This window comes from Stigmatopora argus, chromosome 1, assembly GCF_051989625.1.
Source record: "Stigmatopora argus isolate UIUO_Sarg chromosome 1, RoL_Sarg_1.0, whole genome shotgun sequence".
NCBI classification, from domain to species: domain Eukaryota; kingdom Metazoa; phylum Chordata; class Actinopteri; order Syngnathiformes; family Syngnathidae; genus Stigmatopora; species Stigmatopora argus.
The window spans coordinates 27,588,578-27,615,504 of NC_135387.1; the positions used below are offsets into that span (position 1 = coordinate 27,588,578).

At 38.0% G+C, this 26,927-nt stretch overlaps 2 protein-coding genes across 13 annotated transcripts in view; one reads left to right on the forward strand and one right to left on the reverse strand.

Moving 5' to 3' along the window:
- The window catches only part of cfap74 (cilia and flagella associated protein 74), a 184,420-nt gene that overhangs the window by 72,679 nt on the left and 84,814 nt on the right, over window positions 1–26,927 (forward strand). For 3 of the 12 annotated variants that reach the window (XM_077614077.1, XM_077614163.1, XM_077614171.1), the window contains exons 4-7: window positions 8,016–8,082; window positions 13,323–13,533; window positions 13,632–13,685; window positions 25,568–25,682. The gene's annotated coding sequence lies outside the window, so the exon portion shown is untranslated. Of the gene's footprint in view, window positions 1–8,015; window positions 8,083–13,322; window positions 13,534–13,606; window positions 13,686–25,567; window positions 25,683–26,927 lie in introns of those variants that run through there. The other 9 variants (XM_077614086.1, XM_077614102.1, XM_077614095.1 and 6 more) reach the window with 8 other exon arrangements.
- gabrd (gamma-aminobutyric acid type A receptor subunit delta) lies at window positions 1,678–26,202 on the reverse strand. The gene is made up of 9 exons (XM_077614231.1): window positions 25,829–26,202; window positions 16,847–16,962; window positions 11,757–11,824; window positions 10,113–10,333; window positions 8,006–8,088; window positions 7,506–7,643; window positions 6,684–6,839; window positions 4,735–4,946; window positions 1,678–3,493 (listed from the first exon to the last, which is right to left on the reverse strand). The coding sequence occupies exons 1-9, from the start codon at window positions 25,894–25,896 to the stop codon at window positions 3,176–3,178; spliced, it is 1,380 nt and encodes a 459-aa protein (XP_077470357.1). The 5' UTR covers window positions 25,897–26,202; the 3' UTR covers window positions 1,678–3,175.

Consider the following 26,927-nt stretch of genomic DNA (forward strand, 5'->3'; position numbering starts at 1 on the left):
AGGGTCGAGCAAATCAGGCATGGATATTGGTTCAAGGCCGTTACATTTTTTGTAGACCAGCAGCAAGATTTTATAGTCTTTCCTTTGGCTCACAGGAAGTCAGTATAAAGATTTAATGACCGGTGTAATATGGTCCAGTGTCCGTGTATTTTTAAAGTCTCTGGAAGCAGCATTTGGGATTGGGTGCAGCATCCTGATTGGTTTTGCTGTCTTTACACCATTGCAAAAATTCTATTCAATTTTTCTCCTGGTTTTGTTTGAACAAAGGCACCTTCACGTTTGAGCAGGGGTGTCAGACTCAGGGTATTTTTGGGATGTTTCTTGTTCGTTTGTGGGTTCCTGATCAGTTTTGGGCATTTCAAGATTGCCTATTAACTCATTGGCTGCTATTCAAGGCGCCGTTTTGACGAAAGAATGTGATGGCGGATAGGAAATTAGGCAGAATGCAGTTGATCACACAACTTATACATTTCTGGTTTGGCGGTGCCCTTGTCGAAAAATGAAAGCATTGAATTATCTACGTCACAGGTGCCAAAGTGGCGGCCCGGGGGCCAAATCTGGCCCGCCGCATCATATTGTGTGGCCCGGGAAAGTAAATCATGAGTGCCGACTTTCTGTTTTAGGTTCAAATTAAAATGATAGATCTAAATGTACATTATATTTCCTGATTTTCCCCCTTTTAAATCAATAATTGCAATTTTTAATCAATTTTTCTGTGTTTTTAGTTCAAATATCATTTTGTAAGATCTAAAAATATATAAAAATATTTTCTGTTTTCCACTTTAATATGGAATATAAAGAAAAAATTGGTTTCCTTTTGAAATCGATTAAAAGATTGTCCCTTAATAAGTAAAAAAGCTCAAATAATCACTTTTTCTATAAAAAACTGAATATTCAGGGCTTTTGATCCAGTTCTTTTAATCCATTTATAAAAAAAAACATCTAAATATTCTGACACGCTTGATGTACGTGTAGTTTAAATGAGCTACAAAGTCAGGCAAAACACCCCCATGGGCCAGATCGGACACCCCTAGCGACCACTTCCGGCCCGCAGGCCGCAGGGTTGACACCACTGGTCTCACTGGTCTATAGAGAACGCCGTAATGTCACAAGAGGACTTTTTTTGCGATAGCGTTTCCATCGCCGCCAATGTCATCGTCGGCCAACGAGATTCTGTTTTACAGCCACGCGCCACATCTTAAGAGGTGTATTTTTTCCCACGGAAAATATCATCTTTCAGCGGGGCAATTATTCTCATCATAAATGCAAATCCCACTTGACAGTGCAAAGCCTTGTGCATGAAGAGAAAACTTCAAAGTAGTACTTGGAAAGAAAAAAAGAAAAAGCTGCCAGACTAAAAAAATTCCGTCCATTTTACGATGAGCAGGTGTAAGGGAGGTCAGCATTGGCTTTTTTTATACCCATAATACAGCTCTTCTTGTTGTATTTCACATCCCCTTCACAAAATAATATATCTTAGGTAGGGTCGATGACATATGTCACCAAGCCAAATCACCTAAAGTAATAAATGTTGAATTTTGGGGATGTGTTTTAAAGCAAAGCTCCCACATAAATATATATTTTTTTTCTTGTCAATTTTTCAAGGGTCAAAAAATTCAGACCTATTTTTAAAAATACAGGAAATCAAATTGCATAAAATATAGTACACAGGATAGATATCATTTGACCAAACATCCCTTTTTATTTTCAATGGTCCCATTCACTTCCAAAAGGGAAAAAAAATATTTTAATGACCCTGCCATCCACAGTATTCAATACACATTGAAGTAACATATGTGACTTGTATGGGAAATAGGAGTGCCAAAATAAAATGCATGATTTTTTTAATTCAAGAATTATAAAATGTTTGTTTTTTTACTTCCGTTTTATGTTTGGATGAATTTAATTTTGCCAGTTGAACGATCAAAATAAATACTAATTAAATCTTAACACAAATGAATTGATCATAATGTAATACAGTGGTACCTCGACATACGAGCAATTTGAGATACGAGTAAAATTTCGGGCAAATCCCCTCCGCGAAATCCGTCTAATTTTAGTACTATTAAACACATTTTAGTACTATTAAACCACTAGTTATTTGTTACTTTGTGAATAGAGGGTAAATTAGAACAAATAAAAATGTTTTTCCAATCCAATACCCGGTTTTGGTTTTTTTTTCAGAGGATTGGAACAAATTAATTTGTTTTTTAGTTCATTTCTATGGGAAACGTTCATTTGAGATACCAGTAAATCGACATACGAGCTCAGTCCCTGAACAAATTAAGCTCGTATCTCAAGGTACCACTGTACCTAGATTCATATTTCAACATATCCTTTTAACTTTTTTTTAAACAACTATTCATTTTTTTACATATATACATTTTAAGGAATTAATCAGAATTATTTCGCTTTGCATTCATATAATAATGGCACTTTGAAATTATAAATGAATATTGAAATCTTCCAATAGCTACAATAGTAACATTTGTTATTTTTGGCATTCCCGGTCCTCCATTCAGGAAATTTCTTTCAATTCCCAAACAATTTTGGCATTTTTTGGGACACACGCATGCACACTAGAACCAGTAGTGGAAGAAGTCCTTTAATGGTGAGGGGGAACTGTCAAAACAGCAAAAAAAATGGGTGTAAAGACACTCCAGAGAGCAGTCTAAATGAAAAATTAGAATGACGTAAACACGTGGCGGACCACTGTGGGGACGAAAGGCCAGTAAGAGAGTGAAAAAAGTTATCATCCATGCAAAGAAGTCGTAGTAAGCACTCTATCTCGTTGTCCTTCCTCACTTGACACTTGAAAACGGAGACTTCCAGAGCTCAGCCAACAAGTTTGCGAGATATATACTGCTTTTGTGTGTGTGTGTGTCACTACTGGAGGTGGTCTAGCAGGTCAATGCACTTATTAAAGCAGTCCTTTGCATACTCACATTCCATATTTGGATTTAGATTTCAAGGTCACAACAATCAGCGGAAACACATCATTCCCTTTAAAGTTATTTTTGTTTTTTTCCCCACAGAGGGTTTAAGATGCCTAAGACTGGCATCGCTCCCAGATTATTGTGTAGCCACACACATACCCTATACATACATATATACGTATTTACACAGTTCGTCTTGGGCGGCAGCCATAAATAAGCGTCCATGTTGTCCTTCTGTCTCACATGGTATACGCCACCCAGTAGATCACGTTGACCACGGCGAAGGTGAAAGGGAAAACGGCCCTGGCGTAGATGTCGATGGTGTCGGCATCAATTGGTTTGCAAACGCACTTGGAGCAACATTTCTTCTCCTCGCTCTCGGCCATCTGTCCGGACCTCCTCCTGGACTCGGATTCCTCGGAGACGGCCTCCCCGGGGATTTCGCCACTGGAGCGCTGAGCTCGGTTGTGGCGGTTGGATATGACCACGCCTTGGTTCATCCCGGTGACGGACAAGGAGAACAGTACCATGGCCTGTTTCCCGTTCTTCACAATCGACTGCGAGAAGACAAGAGATGCGCTTTTTGAGGACAAGGATAAAATGGTTGGAATCGGACTCACTAGATATTCTGTTACGTAAGTGTGGCGTCGGAGTTGGACCCAAATGCAGGGAAACAATCACGGGGACAAGGACATGGAGTGTTCTAACAAAACTATAATAACTGAGGCAGGAGGGTATTCAAGAAAATAACAAGGACTTAGCAATAACTAACAAAATCAAACCGGACTTGGAAGACATGGTGGAACATGGAGCATGGCATGGCATGGCGGGGGGCACCCCGGTGGCCAGCCAATCGCAGGGCACTAGGAGACGGACAACCATTCACGCTCACACTCATACCTGGGGGCAATTTAGACTGTCCAATCAATGTTTTTGGAATGTGGGAGGAAACCGGAGTACCCGGAGGAAATCCACACAGGCCCGGGGAGAACATGCAAACTTCCCACAAGTGGACCGACCTGGACTTGAACCCAGAATCTCAGCGCTGTGAGGCTGACACGCTAACGGCGTATATATATATATATATATATATATATATATATATATATATATATATATATATATATATATATATATATATATATATATATAGATATAGATATAGATATATATAGATACACACATATATACATATATTCACATATATATACACACATATTCACATATATACACATATATATATATATATATATATATATACACATATATAAAAGAATCATGACTCCCTATTTTTTCAGCATGTGCTCTGAAATTTAGTGGCTTGAAGTTTGAAGGTCAGCAGTATGGATGCTAGTCAGCCAGTGGATCAAAAACTGTATTTTCATTACCGACAACAACGCCCACGGCAGTTAACGGCCCATAGCCCAAAAATAAGCGGAATGTATTTCTCATGGCGACCCGGTGGAGCGAGTGTTTAGCGCGTCGGCCTCACAGCTCTGGGGTTCTGGGTTCAAGTCCAGGTCGGTCCACTTGTGTGAAGTTTGCATATTCTCCCCGGACCTGTGTGGATTTCCTCCGGGTACTCCGGTTTCCTCCCACATTTCCAAACACACGCATGGTAGGCTGATTGGACACTCTAAATTGCCCCTAGCTACGAGTGATTGGTTGTTTGTCTCCTTGTGCCCTGCGATTGGCTGGTCACCGATTCAGGGTGTCCCCCAAAGTCAGATGGGATAGGCTCCAGCTCAAATGAGAATAAAGCGGTTCAGAAAATGAGAGAGAGATGAGCATTTCTCACCTCCGAGCCCAGCTTTTTAGCCTTCACCTTGGCTTTTTCTTTGAGTCTGTAGTCTGCGTTGTAATGAGCAAAGGCGTACTCGATTAAGGCGGCGAACACAAAGACGTAGCAGATCCAGAAGTAGACGTCCAGCGCCTTGATGGCTGACGCGCGTGGGAGGGAGGAGCGGGCGCTCACCATCAGAGTGGTCATGGTTAGAACAGTTGTGATACCTGTATGAACAAAAAAAAACGTGAAACTTTTTGCTTGTCTGTTGTCAACTGCTTATGTTGCCGACAGCAGTGGCAACTGGCAATTGAAGACAAATGACTGATCTGGTCCTAACAAAAACAACTTTTCACATGGCAAATTGACTTTGAAAATACGAAAATCTCAGTTTGACCTTTCAGAAACGTTTCTTTAACCCGATAGCACCGATAGCAGACGAAAACGTCATCGTCCACTGCTAATATTGTCATGCGTTAACCTCCTAAGACCTAGACCAGGGGTAGGGAACCTATGGCTCGGGAGCCACATGCGGCTCTTTTGATGGGTGCATGAGGCTCTCCGCTAAGCTGTGAGCTAAAATATGGAAACCGCTGAGTCCCAAACACACTAATAGGAGCGTTATGTCGGCATTGTGGCGTGGACACGACCTCTAGCGCCTTTTTGATCATATTTTTTTAATTACACTCTTCTCCATGAATATCATCATTGATACTCATTGATTAGCAACGGCATAAAAATTTTGTCAAAAGAATTCAGTCTTTTTGCACTTTAAAAGTGGTAAAATGACTAAAAAAATTCACATTCTCATGTAATTTTGAGTATGGCTTTCAAGCAAGAACATTTGAAAAAGGTTCCCGACCCCTGACCTAGACTCTTGCAAGGCATTTATTTTTATTTTCCCTTTAATATTTAGGCTAATTGGGACCTGATGAGAATGATCTTTTACATGATGTAGTTTCTGAGATGTCCATACATGTTGACGTCGGTACTGGGACGTTTGGTCGCCGGATTTTGGTCGCCGGACGTTTGGTCGCCCGGAGGGTTATTGATAATTACCATTTAAAATTGTTGCTCAAATTCCCTAAATACAAACTGTAAATTATTATTTAGTCATACTTAGCCTAGTAATTATTAGGCTAAAGAAAAGCTCCAAATTTCCCGTACTTTTATTGTGTTTTGTTGGAGAACTTGTTAAGACCCTGACTGACTGTCGTCGCTTCTTAAAGGGACAACGCATGTACATACAAACTCTTATACACTCACACGTCCGCTCAGTGAAACTGCTCATGGCGATTGTTGGCTTTGATCGATGCGTAGACCGTGTTATTTTACCTTGTTTTGTCGCCGGACTTTTGGTCGCCGGACGTTTGGTCGCCGGTTGTTTGGGTCCGGGCGACCAAACGTCCGCGACCAAACGTCCGGCGACCAAAAGTCCGGTGACCAAACGTCCGGTCACGGTGGACGCCAGGTCCAAGAGGTTAAACATGATATGCGCACGCGCATTTTCCTTCCACACAGCACGTCAGCAAGCTATGTACCCAAACAGTCAAGCTGTCAGCGTCATACAGCGACATCTACCGAATCTGGAATTTAGTGCATACTGAATGGAGACCTGGTCCACTTTGGAGAAAATTTTAGACTTTTACGTCCGCCCTATGTGAGTAAATATGTGCCGCGTTGCATTTGTACGGTTTTTATCGCTTACTACGGGGAATTGCAATCATTAATAAGGGGAGCAATTGGCTGAGGTTGACAGGTATGATAAGGCTTGTTTAAGAGTAGAGACGACAAGTTAAATCGTTTCGGGAAAAAAAAACAATGGACGTCCATAAAGCGCTACGGCTAAAACCAAGCTGGTTGTGCATAAAAGTTAAAGACTGAGGCCTTTCAGGACGTTTCATTTGTTGTGAGAGACCAAAGTACAACATCAATCTTTTTTTCTTGACTTGTCCAGTACCAACCTAAAGATACACGAGCAGGAACTGCTGTTTGGCTGATCCAAAAGGACACCCAAGACATGGCCACCAGTAATATGGAAGGCATGTACGACTGGATGATGTACACGCCACGATTCCGTCTCAGCTGAAAGCGAAGGCTGAGCCTTGGAAATCTTCCCGCTGAGAAGAATGGGACAAAAAATACATTTTCTAAGATTGCAATTATCAATTATGAATTTTCTTATATTTAGCTGTTCTTCAAACATGCCGATTTTAAGCCTTGTTCACTTATACTAGAGCAGGGTTGTCAGATTCTAACGTCAACTTGATTTCACATGGGCCGGAGCATTTTAGATATAATACTTAGAATTTTTTTATTAATTGATTAAAATCCCTGAATATTACTTTTTTATAGATCTAAAACAATGTTTATTTTAGCTTTTTAAAAATATATTTTTAGATTTTACAAAATGATTTTTGAACTAAAAACAGAAAAAAATGGATTAAAAAATTACAATTATTGATTTAAAAGGGGGAAAATCAGGAAATTTAATATACATCTATACTCTTCATTTTAATTTGATCCTAAAACAGAAAGTCGGCACTCATGATTTACTTTCCCGGGCCACGCAAAATGATGCGGCGGGCCAGATTTGGCCCCCGGGCCGCCACTTTGTGTACTAGAGGATTGAAAGCTCATTTGTTTGAACCACTGGAGCTACTTTTATTTTCTAATCCTCACATGTTGCTTAGCGCTAAGATAGGGCTTTAGCACACCTTTTGAGAAGAGAACATTCTCCATCAAACGATTGCAAAATGCACAAAACCCTCGCAAAATGGACTCACCCGATTTGAAATTCAACATCTCCGTGACAAATCGATAGTCCGTGATGGTGAACTGGGAGAGCTCCAGTTTGTCCAGACCGTGGATGTGTCTCTGACTATCTGACCAGTGGTAGACGATGTCCTCTGAGGAGTAACCATCTAAAAACGCAACAAAATCATCTATTAATGAATGAATGCTGAAGTTAAAAACACCAATCATGAGTAAACTTTGTTTTATCACGCTGTTTTCAAGCTAAAAAAACCCAAACAAATTCTAGATGAACCTTTTACACCAAGTCCCACTTCCAATTTCTAACCTGAAAATACAGTTTCATAGTAGGACCAGGTTTTCATATACAAATGTATTTAAACACAATTAAGGCTATTCAGTGTAAAATCTCCTGCCAGACATGGCAACCACTCGACGCCATCTCGATGCAAATGATAATCTGATTTATATGTATTAAATTGTCTAAATGAAATGCTAAATGCTAATAACAAAGATTGAATGTGTATCTTACAACTTTCCAGGTCAAGCATGCACTCCTGTTCATCCATGGGATACTTTGTCAGGTCCATATCACAGGCCACTGTTGAGGTAATTCTGTGTGGGGGGAGGGGAACAGCATCAATTAATCAACCTTTTATTGTTCAGGAGGCGGGGCAAACATAAAATCATTAAGAATGTAGCAAAATCTGCCCTTTTAAGGCCAATGTTCCCTCTAAGCTGTGTGCGTGCGCAATTGCGCACTACTCTCGTCTTCTCTGCGCACAGCAAATCATATGGAGCGCACAAAATAAAATCCCTTTTTTTTTTTTAGCTGTGAGACCGATGTGCGAACCACTCATCCGCCGGGCCGCCCATTCATAGATATTAATCATTACATTTTAGTATTACTAAATAATTTATGTGTAGTAGACATGCACCTGCTTATGGCAGGTGTGATACTGGTGTGTCCCCATAGCGAGCAATGATGATGTTGTTCACACCGGTACTCAGTGTGCTCAGGGAGGTTGTCTTTCTGCCCAGACAAACAAAAAATTAGAGGAAACATTGCCTGTGTCCCAACAAAAATATTCGTTGTAACTTTTTGCACGGCAACGCGCCCATAACATAACATACACAAATTTATATGAACTTGGATTACGATGCAAACAGACTCAAAAATAAGTTTAATCTAACCTTACACTAAACTAAATTCTAATTTTGTTTTAAATTTTGATACCTTTCTTCTCCCGGGTTGGCTCTATTTGCCCCGCCTCCTCCCTGACTTTCAGATGGACCTATCGAGGTTTATTTGCTTTTGTATTCCCTTCAAAATATTCCCAAAATGATGCACACAAATGTCCTCACGATAGAATAACCCAGGACCACTTGCCAACGAGAAGTAGTATATACTCCTCTCTTATTGGCGATCGCTCTGCCATTCGCACTGACTAACAGGAAAAAAAAAACACTGAAAAAATGCAAGGCTCCGCCCAGTGCTCGTAGAGACATTACACGAGGGAGTTGCGACCAGAAAGACAGTGGCCATGATGTTCTTATGAGCAGCCTCTCGTCTCCGCCGTCTGCTCGTATGTCAAAATTTGGCTCTTATCTCAAGATAAATATTTGCTAAAAAATTTACTCGTATCTCAAATTGCTCGTATGTCGAGGTACCACTGTATATGTTCATTAACATGAATATGAATATGTTCATTAATATGTGCTGTCCCTCAAAAAAATAAATCAAACTCAATGAAAGTAACGACCTTGGGTCAGGTCTAGTGTAATTGCGTGTGCGGTCGATTGGTCGCGGATCTTTTGGTCGCACCGACCGCGACAACGGGCGACCAAAAGACCGGCGACCAAAAGACCGACGATCAAAAGACCGGCGACAAAACAAGGTAAAACAACACGGTCTACGCATCAATAAAAGCCAACAATGGCCATGAGCAGTTTCACTGAGCCGACGTGTGAGTGTAGAAGAGTTTGTATGCACATGCATTGTCCCTTTAAGAAGCGACGTCAGTCAGGGTCTTAACAAGTTCTCCAACAAAAAACAATATAAGTCCGTGAAATTTGGAGCTTTTCTTTAGCTTAATAATTACTAGGGCATTAAGTATGACTAAATAGTAATTCGCAGTTTGTATTTAGGGAATTTGAGCAACAATTTAAATGGTAATTATCAATAACCTTCCGGGCGACCAAAAGACCGGCGACCAAAAGATCGGCGACCAAAAGACCGGCGACCAATCGACCGTGTACCGTGTAATTATGTGTTATATGATTGAATCTGGTTGGCCATTTCTGCCATTTTTTTAGAATTTAACAATGGAGTCACTTGATTCTGATTGTTGAAAGCTCTGGACATTCGCAGTTATGCTACGCATGAATATATTCGACGGGTTACATGACATTTGGGAGGTTATGTAGTATTGTTGCTGCAGAGGCTGCCAGCATTCCGAGACAAAAAGTTCAAACTTTGAGTTGCCATGGAAACTGTGTTTATTCGCCTCTCGTGTCATCAATAATGAGGCGCAGTAAGTGGGAGACGTTTTTTTTCCAGTGCAAACGTTTGAATTTCTGCAGAATGATGAAATTTTGCCAGATGATCATCAGTTTGACGGTCAACATTGTGCTCGTACCGGCTGCTGTATAGAATGACGCCGTTGGGCTGGAGGCGGATCAGTTTGTTCTCCACGGTAACGTCGTGGAACCAAGCTGATTTGGCATTGACGATGAAGGTGTCGGGCAGCCAAAGCTTGTCTACGAAGCGGCTGTCCAAGCCGAGCGTCTTGTTGGTGTGGTTGTAGGACAAGCGGTCATCGTGCCAGCTCTGCCTCAGGTACACAGTCATGGTGTAGTCCTGCCAACGACGCACAAATATGAGCACTGATTCATGGATGTGTGTACCAAGTGATGAGGAGGAAGATTACCTTTGCTGCTTTCCATTATTATTCAACATCAGTGTGGCAGAGCTAAATTGTTATTGTTGTTGTTGTTGTTTTAACATGCCAATGCCAGTGGGAAAGCAACTTTGTTATGGTCATTTCAAAATAAAACACAGGATAGAGGAAGTAAGTTCCGAGGGAGGTTCTTGAGATTTTGCATTTTGTAACGTGAATTTATTTCACATCACGAGGCAACATTTTCGTATTGAGGAATTTTGTAACTTGAATTTATTTCGTATCTAGAGACAAAATTTTCGCATTGAGGCATTTTGTTACTTGAATTTCTTTCATATCTAGCAACAAAATTTTAGCAGTGAGGCATTTTGTAACCTGAATATTTCAGATTTAGAGACCTCAGTAAGTTGAGGTACGACTGTATCAGGAAATCAGTGGAAAATCCTCCCTAACAACAAAGTACAAGTATAAAAGTATTTTCTATTTCTCTTTACATTGCATTTAAATGGCTAATTTCAGTGGACCTGGCGTATTCGGTGAATTTACAATATCATAAAGATCCCTTTAACTCGTAATGTAATAACTTAAGCAACAAAGTCAGGCCATGTGTCAAACACATTGACTGCTTCCCAGGCCAGGAGGCATTAAGGTGACATTAATAATAATACTAATAATAATAATAGTAATGATGATAATGATGATAATCATGCTAATCATGATAATCATGATGATCATCATGATAATGATGATGATAATGATAATGAGGATAATCATGATAATCATGATGATCATCATGATAATGATGATGATAATGATGATAATGATGATGATAATGATGATGATAATGATGATGATAATGATAATGATGCTGATAATGATGATAATGATGATGATAATGATCATAATGATAATGATAATAATGATAATGATAACGATAATGATAATAATGATAATTATGATAATGTTAATAATGATAATGATAATAATGATCATGATAATAATGATCATGATAATAATGATCATGATAATAATTATAATGATAATAATGATAATGATGATAATAATGATAATAATGATAATGATAATAATTATAATAATGATAATGATAATAATTATAATAATGATAATGTTTATAATGATAATGATAATAATGATAATGATAATAATGATAATGATAATAATGATAATGATAATAATGATAATGTTAATGATAATAATGATAATAATGATGATAATGATAATAATGATAATGATAATAATAATAATGATAATAATAATAATGATAATAATTATTATTATGATAATAATAAGAGAGATGAGATGAGATAAAAATTTGTGCTCTGTGCAACGCACCAATTTTTCCCTTGCATGCCTCAAATTTACCATGTTGGCTTCAGAGATGTGATCAATGCTGGCTACTTCTATGGCCATGGCCACGTTCACGGGTGGACCTGCGGAGGAAGTGTGAGAAGAAAAAAGCCACACAAAAGACACACACACACTACTACATCACACTTGTATTTCTCTCAGACAACTTTAGCACTCCCACGGCGCACAGCGATCAGGCATTATCCAGGCGAACCATGCTAAGTGGCACGTCGCACTGTCACAAACGCCACGGAGCTTTCATCAGCTCACACGGGGCGAACTTCTGCTGGCGTTCATGCAAACCCACACACAGACACCCACACGTGGCTGGCTTCGCCATATGATGAGCATGAATCCCGCCCGGAAGCCTCCCGGGCGCGAGCGGGGGAGTTCGGCCAGGAATAACGGAGGTTATTTAGGCTGAACATTATGGAATCGTGCGGTACTTTCCTTAGGCAAATTGTTTATGAGCTTTACAAAGGCGTATAAGCTACACTGTCATCAAGGTTAGCAGAGGAGGGCGCGTTTACTTTGCACGCAAGCTTTGAATACTAAATTGGTTTGGATTGGATTTTAAACACGAGAGTAAAGGGAATATTTTCTGAGATTTGTTTCTAAATAGAGAGTTTAGATGGGGGGGGGGAAATCAGGTACAGTAATCCCTCGAATATCATGGGTAATGTAGACCAGACATGAACACAAAATGGACTCAAGGACTTGGACGAATACTCCCATTAACCTGTTTTTTTGGGGAGCACAGAATTTAAAGTAGTTACATTTTTAAATATATCCATTATATTTACTAAGCTGCCAACCTCTCTGGAATTTCCAGAGTTTACTCCAAACAAGTAACACAAACTCCGAGACTCCTGACAACTTCGCAAAACTCCGGAAATCCCAAAAATAGTCACTTCATTTTTTTTTTTTAAAGCAACCCTTTCGTAAAACGTACTAAATTTCCATTTGAAATGCCCCAAAATGTATTGTGGTAGTAATAATGAGGGTGATCTTTTTTTTAATCGCGGCCATATCTGGTCTACATTAACCGCGATATTTGAGGGATTACTGTACTTATTTTTTAGCATTTTGGTGGAGTACTTTTTTTATAAAATGTGATTTTTTTTCTGAAGCAACCATTTCGTAAAAGTACTACATTTCCATTTGAAATGCCAAAAAAATGTATTGTGGTAGTAATAATGAGGGTGATCCTTTTTTTTAATTGCGGCCATGTCTGGTCTACATTAACCGCGATATTTGAGGGATTACTGTACTTATTTTTTAGCATCTTGGTGGAGTGCTTTTTTAATAAAATGTGATTTTTTTTAAATAGCTAAATACCTATGGCACTCATTTGTGTAGATATAGCTGTAAATCTTTTTTTAAATAATATTTTAAAACCACTATAGAGGGGTTTAAAAAATATATCTATATAATGAGACAGTATAGACTCTTTGGACCAGAATGGGACTTTTGATGATATTGTAAAAAATGCTTTCAGATGTTATACACGGCAACATCAAGGGGTAATTTGTGCAAATTTCACTGCATATGTTGATGTTAAAATGTGCCTTTTTTTGACAGAAAACGACTGCCTTCAAGAACTTCCTTACATCCAAAACCCCCGAGTTTTACCGAATGGAACTACTGGAGACACGAAGACAGAAGGAGCATAACGGTAATTCATTCCAAGATGAAATGTAAATTAAATAGAATTTGTGGGGGGTCGGTGAGAAGTACGCTCATCACCTTCTCATCTGGAGAAACGGACTTCTAACACAGTGGAGCTCCGGAGGTAAGTTCTGCTTCTACTTTAATCCATTTTTTGGTGTTTTTCGGTGCTTTTTCCTCACTTAACTAAACAGATTTTCCTTTTTTTTTGGTTCTTCATAGTAACTCACTGCCAAAGCAGCCCTATTTTAGTGGGACATCCTTAAACCCTAAAAAGTAGGTATCTTATCACTTATAACTTATGAGCTGTTATTGACGGCTATGGAAGTTCAATCATTTTCAAATGTTTTGGACGTTCATCATGGTTGTTGAAAGTGTATTAGTTAATAAATTACCCTAAATTGCCATTTGAAACCTTTGGTCTGTCGGCAGAGGAAATACAAATCATATTCCTTAAAAGAACTCCTTCATTCACTGCGTGTCATGGCCGCGGGGGAGCCGGAGCCCCTCCCAGCTGACCTGTTTTTGTGATATCGTGGGGCTGTTACCTGTTGCCGTAGCCAGATAGAGATGCAAATGAAGAATTTGCAAATTCAATAGAAAGCTGGGGGGGAAATCCATATTTTTGCTGATGTCAGGAGATGCCCTGTTTCAAAAATTCTGCCGGCTAAGTGTTTCTTGCAATAACTCAGCATATCAGCACTCTTCAAACATATTCCATGTATTTAGAAACAAATCATTAGAATGTGCGGCGTCGTGAAAAAGTGGTTAGCACGTCTGAAGAGTGATTACCCGCATAATGTTTCTGCGATTAAGGCTTCATCAAAAATGACTTTTTCGACAATTTTTTTATGTTTGTTTTCATTTGCGGGGAGGGCAAAAGTTTTAAACTGCAAGTGGTCCAAATTAAAACATTCATTCTCTATTTCGCCCATTTTTAGAAGGGTCACAGGGGTGCCGGAGCCTATCCCACTAAACTATGGACACCCTGGCAATCGCAGGGTACAAATAACCAATCACACTCGCATCTAGGGACAATTTAGTTTGATTAATTAGCCTAGCATGCATGTGTTTGGAATGTGGGAGGAAACCGGAGTACCCGGAGATAACCCACACAGGTACGGAGTGAATGTGCTAATTCCACCAGGATTGAACCCTTGATCTCACAACTGTGAGGCGGACATGCTAACCTCTCTTACGCCATGCTATAAGCTATATGTCACATTGAATCCTCATTTTGTGATATGAACATACAACTAGTGTTAACAAAGCTACTTTTTTTTAAGTACTGTGGCAGGATTGACAGTGAATTGAAGGATAGGAAAGCATACTTGCAAATTTATACATTTTTTCCCATATTGTATACGGTTTTTTTTTCATTTCAAATTGTGTACGCCAAATAACAACTTTTGTACATTTTTTTAAGTATGTTTTTTGTAAAACCAATCTCGTTTTACCCATTTCGGCTCTAATCGGGATCGTCTCGGTCACTGGTAGCAGACCAAAACATTATCGTCGACTGCTAATAGTCATGCTTTAAATATGATATAGCGCGTCAGCAAGCAATGTACTGTCAGCGTCATACAGCGACATGTATAGAATTTTGAATTTACTGCATACTGATTGGACACCCTGTCCACTTTGGAGAATATTTTAGACTTTTAAGTGCACCCGCCATTTCACTATATACAGTTGTGGTCAAAAGTTTACATACACTTGTGAAGAACATAATGTCATGGCTCTCTTGAGTTTTTATGACTTTATTATGGGTGAATAGAAAAAAAGTGATCAAATCTGCAGGGTCAAATATATACATACAGCAGCGTTAATATTTGGTAACATGTCCCTTGGCCATTTTCACTTTAATTAGGCGCTTTTGGTAGCCATCCACAAGCTTCTGGCAAGCTTCTGGTTGAATCTTTGGACCACTTCTCTTGACAGAATTGGTGCAGTTCAGTTAAATTTGATGGCTTTTTGACATGGACTTGTTTCTTCAGCATTGTCCACAAGTTCTCAATGGGGTTTAAGTCAGGACTTTGGGAAGGCCATTGGAAAACCTTAATTCTAGCCTGATTTAGCCATTCCATTACCACTTTTGATGTGTGTTTGGGGTCATTGTCCTGTTGGAACACCCAACTGCGTCCAAGACCCAATTTTCGGGATGATGACTTTAGGTTATCTTGAAGAATTTGAAGGTAATGCTCCTTCTTCATTATCCCATTTACTCTCTGTAAAGCACCAGGTCCATTGGCAGCAAAACAGCCCCACAGCATAATACTACCACCACCGTGCTTGATGGTAGGCATGGTGTACTTGGGGTTAAAGGCCTTTTTTCTGTTAACCCATAATAAAGTCATAAAAGAACCAAACTTCATGAATGTTTTTTGTGACAAAGAAGTATCTGTTCCAATCACTCTATCAGAGAAAAATCAGAGTTGTATAAATAACTGGAAACTCAAGAGAGCCATGACATTATGTTCTTCACAAGTGTATGTAAACTTTTGACCACAACTGTAAATATAGCATGTCAGCAAGCAATGTACTGTTAGCGTCATACAGCGACATCTATAGAATCTTGAATTTACTGCATACTGATTGGACACCCCGTCCACTTTGGAGAATATTTTAGACTTTTAAGTGCACCCGCCTTTTCACTCTATAAATATAGCGCGTCAGCAAGCAATGTACTGTCAGCGTCATACAGCGACATCTATAGAATCTTGAATTTACTGCATACTGATTGGATACCCCGTCCACTTTAGAGAGTATTTTAGACTTTTAAGTGCGCCCGCCTTTTCACTATATAAATATAGCGTGTCAGCAAGCAATGTACTGTCAGCGTCATACAGCGACATCTATAGAATCTTGAATTTACTGCATACTGATTGGACACCCCGTCCACTTTGGAGAAAATTTTAGACTTTTAAATGCGCCCTGTGTGAGTAAATATGTCCCGCGTTGCATTTGTACGTTTTTTAATTGCTTAATAAGGGGAATTGCAATCATTAATAATTAATTGACAGGTATGTGATGAGTGGAGATTCCTTAATGTTCAGAGCCCTTGTATTTTTGTCTCAACTAATATATTCCATTCATCTGCTGCATGAGAGATGGTCATTGTGCATCACATGCGCCACCTTAGCACAACTGAGTTAAGCTGTGAGATTGAGAAATCTATCTGTGAGGTCATTGGATAGTACACATCTTGCAGCCATTCTTAGCAAAATGCCTTTTGTCCTTAATCTCAACAACACTCTATCCATCTCCGTGTCCGTCCAATGATGAAGGTGTAAGTAAAGCACCTCCCGGTATAATGACGCATGAAATAAAAAAAATTGCACGTCAGTGTTAGTAAGGTTAAGTGATGCTAAGAATGGCTGTAAATGTCATGGGATGAAATGTCATCCAATGCCACGAGCAGTAGATCTCATACTCACCTCCTATCCCAGGGCGAAAGTTTCTGGCATAGCCCTTCATGAGCTCATCCAGATTAGGTAACCAGGATATTTCAATGGCAGTACCTACATAGTCCCCAATGTCACTCAGCATGGCTCTGAAAATAAAACACAAAAGAGTTTTCATTAGCCCGGATGCTGACCTACATCATACCGTACTTTGCGCACTATAAGGTGCAACTAAAAGACTTTTTATAAATGGATAAATATTGGTTAATCATGGTATGAAATTTTCCTATGACACAATTTTCATTTTTCGTTATTTTTTTCTGGATACATTAATTATGATTGAAGATTAGAAAAAATGCAAAGATTGAAATCAATTTTATGCTAAATTGTGTGAATCAGTAAGCAAATAAATGACTGAAGGGCTATTTTTTAATGAATAATTTTCATTTGTGGGAGTAAATTACTGTTTGTATATTTATTGCGGTTGGAGATAATGATTCACTTTTCTAAGTTTTTTTTAAATTACTATTATTTCATAAAGAAGCTTTTTTAATGTTTTTTTGATGACATATTGCCAAGGATACTTTATTTTCTCGTTAAAAATCTCTGACTCCCTTCCTGGTAGCTACTCAGTGATTTTCTACCGTAAATTCATTATTTTTCTTTTTTTGTTAGATATTTTTATCCTATCTAAAGTATTTTTGCAGTTGGAGCCCATACACATACTATTCTGGGTTAAGCATTTTAGCGCAATAGAACTCTACCACCACTAGATGTCAGTTTTGTATTCTAAAATGAAAAATTGAAGAGGGACGGCCTCCCTCCTACAAAAAAAATAAAAAAATAAATTTAAACAAACAGCACACACTGCATTTTATGGCACATGACAGAATGTCAAATCTCCTCCAGCCTGTCACGAGAGGCCCAAATTTAATAATGAGCTTTCACTCCATTCACCACAGTTTGACTTGAACACATCACGACTAGCAGAAAATAAATGGAAGCCAACACAAGGCTGTTATGAGAAAGAAAACACGCACGCTAAGGTTTTGATCAAAGGCACAACCTGGCAAGAAGGTCGTAACATTTGAAAGTGACTTTCCCATGATGACATCATTAGCTTTTTGGAAGCATATTTTCAGGAATGATAATGAAATTCCTTCAGGGAAGACATTTTCATGCAGAAGTATTTTTAGCCTGGCAATTACGGCCATGTCTGAAATAAATGGGATCATTGCGAAAATTAATGAATCACTTTGTGACTCCGAGTTGAGTGTACGCAAAATTCATGGTTATTTTTAACATTTTTAAAAGTCCACAGACATATTTATTAATTTTGATCAAAGAGCAAGTACCACTGATTTAGGTTATGTCACATTTGGTTGTATATTTTATATTGTTGATACTTTGAAGTTCATTTTTTGTACATGGTACAATGATATAAAAGATTATATTATATTCTACTTAGTCCAGGGACAAAACTTTCTTTTTTATATGATAATGTTAAACATTACAAACGTAGCGAAAGGAAAATATGCAGTTTTTTTTGGTTAGTCAATTCTTCACTGTTAAATGTTAAAAAAATATGAAGTACGGCATGTAGTGGTTAGCGCGTCAGGCTCAGAGTTCAACGGTCGAGGGTTCAATCCCAGGAGTGTCCTCATTTATGTGGAATTTGCATATTCTTTCCGGGCTTGCGTGGGTTTGCTTTGGGTACTCTGGTTTCCTCCCACATCTGAAAACATGCAGCATAGGCTAACTTAGCACTCTTAAATTGTCCCTAGCTATGATTGGTTGTCCTTATATTTTTGCCATTATCTGAGTTCTAAGAAATGCACAATTTGCATAACAGCATTATTACTAAATAAAAATACGTATGTTTTTAGAATTTTACATTTGTCAGCTTGTCTCAGAATCGACTTCCAAACATCGTGGTCTTGTCTTGGTCCGGTAAGTTTTGGTCTTGGCAAACCTTGCTTTGACAGTCAATGGCAGCAGCCGCTGTGTTAAATGAGTGCTCTTATTGATATGTTGATATTAGATATATAAATATTAAACTCCTCTCATGAATCACATGAATATAATTTTGAGAGCTGGTTTCAACAGTATTTAGACAGTGTTTAGATCATTTCAACAGTATTTAGACATTATGTATTTAGACCGTTTCAACAGTATTTTGAGAGCTGGTTTCAACAGTATTTAGACAGTATTTAGATCGTTTCAACAGTATTTTGAGACCTGGTTTCAACAGTATTTAGACACAGTATTTAGATCGTTTCAAAAGTATTTAGACAGTATTTAGATCGTTTCAACAGTATTTAGACAGTATTTAGATCGTTTCAACAGTATTTAGACCGTATTTAGATCATTTCAACTGTATTTAGACAGTATTTAGAACATTTCAACAGTATTTAGACAGTATGTATTTAGACCGTTTCAACAGTATTTTGAGAGCTGGTTTCAACAGTATTTAGACAGTATTTAGATCGTTTCAACAGTATTTTGAGACCTGGTTTCAACAGTATTTAGACACAGTATTTAGATCGTTTCAAAAGTATTTAGACAGTATTTAGATCGTTTCAACAGTATTTAGACAGTATTTAGATCGTTTCAACAGTATTTAGACCGTATTTAGATCATTTCAACTGTATTTAGACAGTATTTAGAACATTTCAACAGTATTTAGACAGTATGTATTTAGACCGTTTCAACAGTATTTTGAGAGCTGGTTTCAACAGTATTTAGACAGTATTTAGATCGTTTCAACAGTATTTTGAGACCTGGTTTCAACAGTATTTAGACACAGTATTTAGATCGTTTCAAAAGTATTTAGACAGTATTTAGATCGTTTCAACAGTATTTAGACAGTATTTAGATCGTTTCAACAGTATTTAGACCGTATTTAGATCATTTCAACTGTATTTAGACAGTATTTAGATCATTTCAACAGTATTTAGACAGTATGTATTTAGACCGTTTCAACAGTATTTTGAGAGCTGGTTTCAACAGTATTTAGACAGTATTTAGATCGTTTCAACAGTATTTTGAGACCTGGTTTCAACAGTATTTAGACACAGTATTTAGATCGTTTCAAAAGTATTTAGACAGTATTTAGATCGTTTCAACAGTATTTAGACAGTATTTAGATCATTTCAACAGTATTTAGACCGTATTTAGATCATTTCAACTGTATTTAGACAGTATTTAGATCATTTCAACTGTATTTAGACAGTATGTATTTAGACCGTTTCAACAGTATTTTGAGAGCTGGTTTCAACAGTATTTAGACAGTATTTAGATCGTTTCAACAGTATTTTGAGACCTGGTTTCAACAGTATTTAGACACAGTATTTAGATCGTTTCAAAAGTATTTAGACAGTATTTAGATCGTTTCAACAGTATTTAGACAGTATTTAGATCATTTCAACAGTATTTAGACCGTATTTAGATCATTTCAACTGTATTTAGACAGTATTTAGATCATTTCAACAGTATTTAGACAGTATGTATTTAGACCGTTTCAACAGTATTTTGAGAGCTGGTTTCAACAGTATTTAGACAGTATTTAAATCGTTTCAACAGTATTTTGAGACCTGGTTTCAACAGTATTTAGACACAGTATTTAGATCGTTTCAAAAGTATTTAGACAGTATTTAGATCGTTTCAACAGTATTTAGACAGTATTTAGATCGTTTCAACAGTATTTAGACCGTTTCAACAGTATTTAGACCGTATTTAGATCATTTCAACTGTATTTAGACAGTATTTAGATCATTTCAACAGTATTTAGACAGTATGTATTTAGACCGTTTCAACAGTATTTTGAGAGCTGGTTTCAACAGTATTTAGACAGTATTTAGATCGTTTCAACAGTATTTTGAGACCTGGTTTCAACAGTATTTAGACACAGTATTTAGATCGTTTCAAAAGTATTTAGACAGTATTTAGATCGTTTCAACAGTATTTAGACAGTATTTAGATCGTTTCAACAGTATTTAGACCGTATTTAGATCATTTCAACTGTATTTAGACAGTATTTAGATCATTTCAACAGTATTTAGACAGTATTTAGATCGTTTCAACAGTATTTAGACAGTATTTAGATCGTTTCAACAGTATTTAGACAGTATTTAGATCGTTTCAACAGTATTTTGAGAGCTGGTTTCAACAGTATTTAGACAGTATATATATATATATATATATATATATATATATATATATATATATATATATATATATATATATATATATATATATATATATATATATTCCTCATCAGTATGAGGAAGGGAAGCACAAGAGGTGAAAAGCAAACACACACACACACCCATCCGACAAAGACTCACAAACAGGGTTTAAATAGACAGACAAGGGTTGATTACAAAGTACACACAGCTAGTTACAAGAGAAAGGGAAGCTTGGAGGGACACAAGAGGCGAAAAGCAAACAAACCAACCAAAACCCCGACAAACCATTAACAAACAAAGTGATTTCTCATTATATTTTGCATTATTTTTATGGGTCTAAAAATATGGGCATCGGTTCGGCATCCCAAGTCAACACACCACATGTCACAACAATGTCTTTACACTCAGAAACACTACACCCGTTTATTTCTAAGAAAGTGTTATTCACTGCTTCAACCCAGCCTTAGTTAGCCGCTTGCTAATGCGGGTTGCCAGGCAACCTTGACAAAAACGGATGGGATTCCACAACCTGGAACCCCCATGAAGGGATCATTTTTCATAGCAGCATATCCGTTTCAGATGGTTAAATATTTCAACTTTTATCATTTTTGGGAGTCCTATTGATGAAAAAAAATTATACACTTTTTTTAGAACAAATATTAATCAACAAAACCACGCTTTTAGCTGTCTACTGATATTTCTCATTCCCTCCATGTATGGTGAAAAGTCAGCACAATGCAAATCCAATGATAAACATCTTTTATTAGAAGCGAATTTTTGGTGGGGATTGGATAAGTGAGTGACAGCTCAGCAGCAAAGAACAACTGCGATAGCAAAAGGTGCCCAAGTCCTAAATTTAGCCACAAGCAAGTGTGGTGGAACAGAGGAGCGGGAAAGAGTCATTATTTTCTCAGATGGGTGGGCGGTTGTAGTGATGCTGGCAGGCTGCAATTTTAAGCGTGTGTATATGGGTGTGTGTGTGTGTGTGTGTGTGTGTGTGTGTGTGTGTGTGTGAGTGTGTGAGTGTGAGAGTGTGTGTGTGTCTGAGAGCGAGAGAGCTGACACACGACGAGGCGGAAGAAGCAGAGCCCACACTTTGCATTGTACTGGGAAGAAAATAATATAGTGACTGGTTGAAGAGACAGGAAAAAAAAATCAAATGAACTGGTTTGGGTGTTTTTTTTTTTCAGGATCAGATGATTTCATTTCAATATGATTTGAATTGAGTTGAACTTGAAACCGCATTTTAAGGCAGTAATGTCCAGATTTTTGTGTTAGCGTATTTTTCACGTTACGTGGCTAAAACGGTATGTAAACACGTGTGCGGTCGATTGGTCGCCGGTCTTTTGGTCGCCGTCTTTTGGTCGCCCAGACCGCGACAACGGGCGACCAAAAGACCGGTGACCAAAAGACCGATGACCAAAAGACCGGCGACAAAACAAGGTAAAACAACACGGTCTACGCATCAATAAAAGCCAACAATGGCCATGAGCAGTTTCACTGAGCCGACGTGTGAGTGTAGAAGAGTTTGTATGTACATGCGTTGTCCCTTTAAGAAGCGACGTCAGTCAGGGTCTTAACAAGTTCTCCAACAAAAAACAATAAAAGTCAGGGAAATTTGGAGCTTTTCTTTAGCCTAATAATTACTAGGGCTTTAAGTATGTCTAAATAGTCATTCGCAGTTTGTATTTAGGGAATTTGAGCAATGATTTAAATGGTAATTATCAATAACCTTCCGGGCGACCAAAAGACTGGCGACCAAAAGATCGGCGACCAATCGAACGTGTACCTGTAAACATCTCTAAAATGTATTTTTTTACATATATAGTAGTAATTATTTATTTTTACCAATTTTGTCATACGCAGCTTTTGGGTATGATGACAATTAGGCTTTTGTCGAGTCAATGATGATGACAAAGCCTATGTCCGATTATTATTATTAATTCTAATACTATTTATACTATACTACTCAATTACTAATTTTTCCTTTTATAAGTTGCGTTGAAGTATAAGTCATATTTTTGGAAGGCCTTTTTAATTTTATTTGATCAGAAACTAAACTAACAAATATATGTTAAAGTAACAGAAGTCAATAGAAATAACAGGCTAAATAGGTTAGCATAACTGTCTTTCAGCTTAATATAACCTATAAAAAACAACATAACAGGGCATTGGTGGTCACAAAGACAAAAAGTATGACATCATTTGCACTTGAGTTTTAGTCGTAGGTCCAGACAAAGTATGAAAAAAAAGTGCAACTTATTGTCCGGAAAATACGGAACGGGATTTGATGTTTCACCCCGCCACACAAGGATGCACCTGCCCACCTCGTTTAGCATTCATCTCCATAACAAAAAAGTCACCTCTTCCATATGCATTATGCAAATAGTGAGATGGAGTCCGGCCCGGTGAAAGAGTGGTTAGCGTGTCGGCCTCACAGGGTTCGATCCCAGGTCTGAACCTTCCTCTGTCGAGTTTGCATGTTCGGGCCGGGCTTGTGTGGGTTTTCTCCAGGTACTCCGGTTTCCTCCCACATCCCCAAAACATGCATGCTAGGCTAGCTGGTTGGACAAGCTAAATTGCTCCGAGCTATGATTGGTTATCCATTGTCTCCTTGTACCTTGTGATTGGCCACCAATTTGGGGTGTCCATAGTTAGCTGGGATGGGCTCCAGCACCCTCCACTTGTGAGGATTAGCGGTTCAGAAAATGAATGAAACATTATATTTAGGCTTAGAGCAAGAACCTAGACAGCATCATTTTCTCCATTATTTCTGACTTCAATTATTTTTTGTTATTATTATTCAATTATTAATTCTATTATAGTCTTATTTGTGCAAAGATATGTAGTATGTACTGTTACTCTACTGTTTAAGTTGGACACTTGGACAAACAAAGCAGACAATCTGACAAAGACTGACAAACACACATGGTTTAAATAGACAGACAAGGGCTGATTACACCTGGTGACACGAGGATAGGGAAACCATCCCAAAACCCCAACTACACATAACATTTGCTTTGTTTTTTTTTACTCTTCAGACGTTTATTTTCAACGCCCTTATCCTAGTCTGGGTCACGGGGTGCCGGAGCCTTCCCTACCCTAGCTGACTTGTGGCCAACTTCCACCAAGAGGCTTAAAATTCTTTGGCTGACCAACCATCCCTTTTGTAATTCTGCCCAGCTGTCCCTTGATTTCTGATTTTCACAAAACATACCTTTAAATGAAATGTCCCAAAGATAGGAACATTGTACCAATTGGTCCAATTAATCCTAGATTGAATTTTTTGGACACCATGCAAAAATCTACGATATGTCATCATTTTCAGTTGGAGCAGATTTTTCTTCAGTTCGAGTTGAACCAATCATGAACAGTTCCAAACAGTGTTAGTAAAGAAGCTTCAGGTTTCTGCTAGATTAAAACAATTAAACCCAACTACAACATCCAATCGAAAGCAACGCAGAATGCTGTTTTAATATATTTAAAAAAAATCCATCTACATTTAAATCAATTTTTCTGTAAATGCAATACTTTGGTTCCAGTTAGGCATCTGTGGCCAACTTATCCCACTCAATGGATTATTATACCAACTGCAAACAGCATAATCTCAAACTTGCACCTCAAATAGAACTGAACCCCTGTAAGAAACCAAATAACAGCCAAGACAAACAGACTTGAGGACAGTTTCTTCCCAAGAGCTGTCACTATACTCAACTCGAGTTCTGCACCAAGGACCTAATCAAGACTTATTACTACTACTTATACGACTTATTTATTATGTTGACCACTTATTTATCAATCGCTATTCATTGATTATTTATTTATCATTGCTATATATTGATTATCTATGTCGCATGTGTCAAAGTGGCGGCCCGGGGGCAAAATCTGGCCCGCCGCCTCATTTTGTGCGGTCCGGGAAAGTAAATCATGAGTGCCGACTTTCTGTTTTAGGATCAAATTAAAATGAAGAGTATAGATGTATATTAAATTTCCTGATTTTCCCCCTTTTAAATCAATAATTTTAATTTTTTAATCATTTTTTCTGTGTTTTTAGTTCAAAAATCATTTTGTAAAATCTAAAAATATATATAAAAAGCTAAAACAAACATTGTTTTAGATCTATAAAAAACTCAATATTCAGGGCTTTTAATCCAGTTATTTTAATAGATTTAAAAAAAATAAAAATCTAATTATATCTAAAATGGTCCGGCCCACATGAAATTGATAACATCCTTGTACTAAACCCTAAAAAATGTAGGAATTTTCCCCTTTTAAATCAATAAATGTAATTTTTTAATCAATATTTTCTGTATTTTTAGTTCAAAAATCATTTTGTAAAATCTAAAAATATATTTTAAAAAAAGCTAAAATAAACATTGTTTTAGATCTATTAAAAAACTGAATATTCAGGGCTTTTAATCCAGTTCTTTTAATTCATTTATAATAAAAAAAATCTTAATATTATATCTAAAATGGTCCGGCCCACATGAAATCGAGTTGACGTTAACGCGGCCCGCGAACCAACCCGAGTCTGACACCCCTGATCTGTGTTTGTTTGCTTGTTGAGTCCATAGACTCAGCGAGTGGTGCGCTGTCAACGACTTGGTGCTGAACGTCTCCAAAACCATGGAACTCATCCTGGACTTCTGTCGGATTTAGGCCGCTGTGCTCTGCTGATCTCAGTGGGTCTACTTATTTATTTCTAATTTATTGATGACTTATTTGTCTGTTATTTGTGCACTTTGTGGTGAAAGCTTTAAATCTCATTATACTTGTATCATGACAATAACAGCATTCAATTCAATTCAATTCAAAATGCTTATCTCACCTGGTGAGCTGATCCTTTCCGACCAGGAGCAGAGCCATGGTGCTTATCAGGAAATTGGACAGATCCATCTTCACATGTAGTCCAAACAAAACCAAGCCCCCCCCAAAAAAAATCAAAGTTTATCCTCCGTAGAAATTGACGCCAGAGCCCTTTAGATGTGATTTAAAGGGACGCTCCTGGTGATCAAATGAGGCGAGGAACAACAAAGTAAAAGTGTGTGTCTGATGCTGATGCAAACGATTGCGGTCGTCATGATGATGACACCATGTTGCCTGAGGGCGCACGAGGGGAAGGCGCACTGGAGGAAAAGTGCGTCGATCCAGTTCCAAACGGCAACCGACTGATCCGACAGCGGCGCAGTGCAGACTCCCTCCTCCCACAACAGAGAGAGAGAGTGAAAGAGAGAAAGAGAGAGAAGGGAAGTGTGTGTATTGTGTGTGTGTGTGTGTGTGAGAGAGATTTACTAATCTGTTGTTTTTCCTTCCCTGGTTTGACATTTTAACACCACACACACTCAATCTGTCCACATAGACACGAAAAAATGACTTTAGCATATTATGATACAGAATTACATCAAAATATCAAGGTCCATACATAAGTTATCCCAGTGGCGGTCCGTGAATTTCCTAGTGACGCCTTCAGCTATCGGAATCAGTCCAATCCTCAAAAACTATTTTATGGCTATAAAACCTCTACTGCAGCTACGGCTGCGACACGTAAAAATAATCAATAATAACCTCATACAATTGAAATATTATTTAGGAATATAGCCATATTTTACTCACCAAAAATCCTTTTTAACTGTACACCAGTGGCGGTCTGTGAATTTCCTAGTGACGCCTTGAGCTATCGGAATCAATCCAACCCTCAATTTTTTTTATGGCTATAAAACCTCTACTGTAGCTACAACTGCGACACATAAAAATCATCAATAATAACCTCATACAGTTGAAATATTATTATTTGTAATAATATTACACCACTGAGTTATCCGCATTCGATCATACGGATTCTCGCTTTGCATCTTAACACTGTTGTTGGCTGGGCCAGGGGTGTCAAACTCAGTTTGGTTCGCGGGCCAGATTCATGCCCACTAGGC

Excerpts from the sequence above, each read along its gene's own strand:
- gabrd (XM_077614231.1), bottom strand. The coding sequence starts at position 25,896 with ATGGATCTGTCCAATTTCCTGATAAGCACCATGGCTCTGCTCCTGGTC. Across the intron at positions 7,644-8,005 it reads CATGCTTGACCTGGAAAGTT|ATGGTTACTCCTCAGAGGAC; the intron begins GTAAGATACACA and ends TTGCGTTTTTAG. Across the intron at positions 6,840-7,505 it reads GATGTTGAATTTCAAATCGG|CGGGAAGATTTCCAAGGCTC; the intron begins GTGAGTCCATTT and ends CATTCTTCTCAG.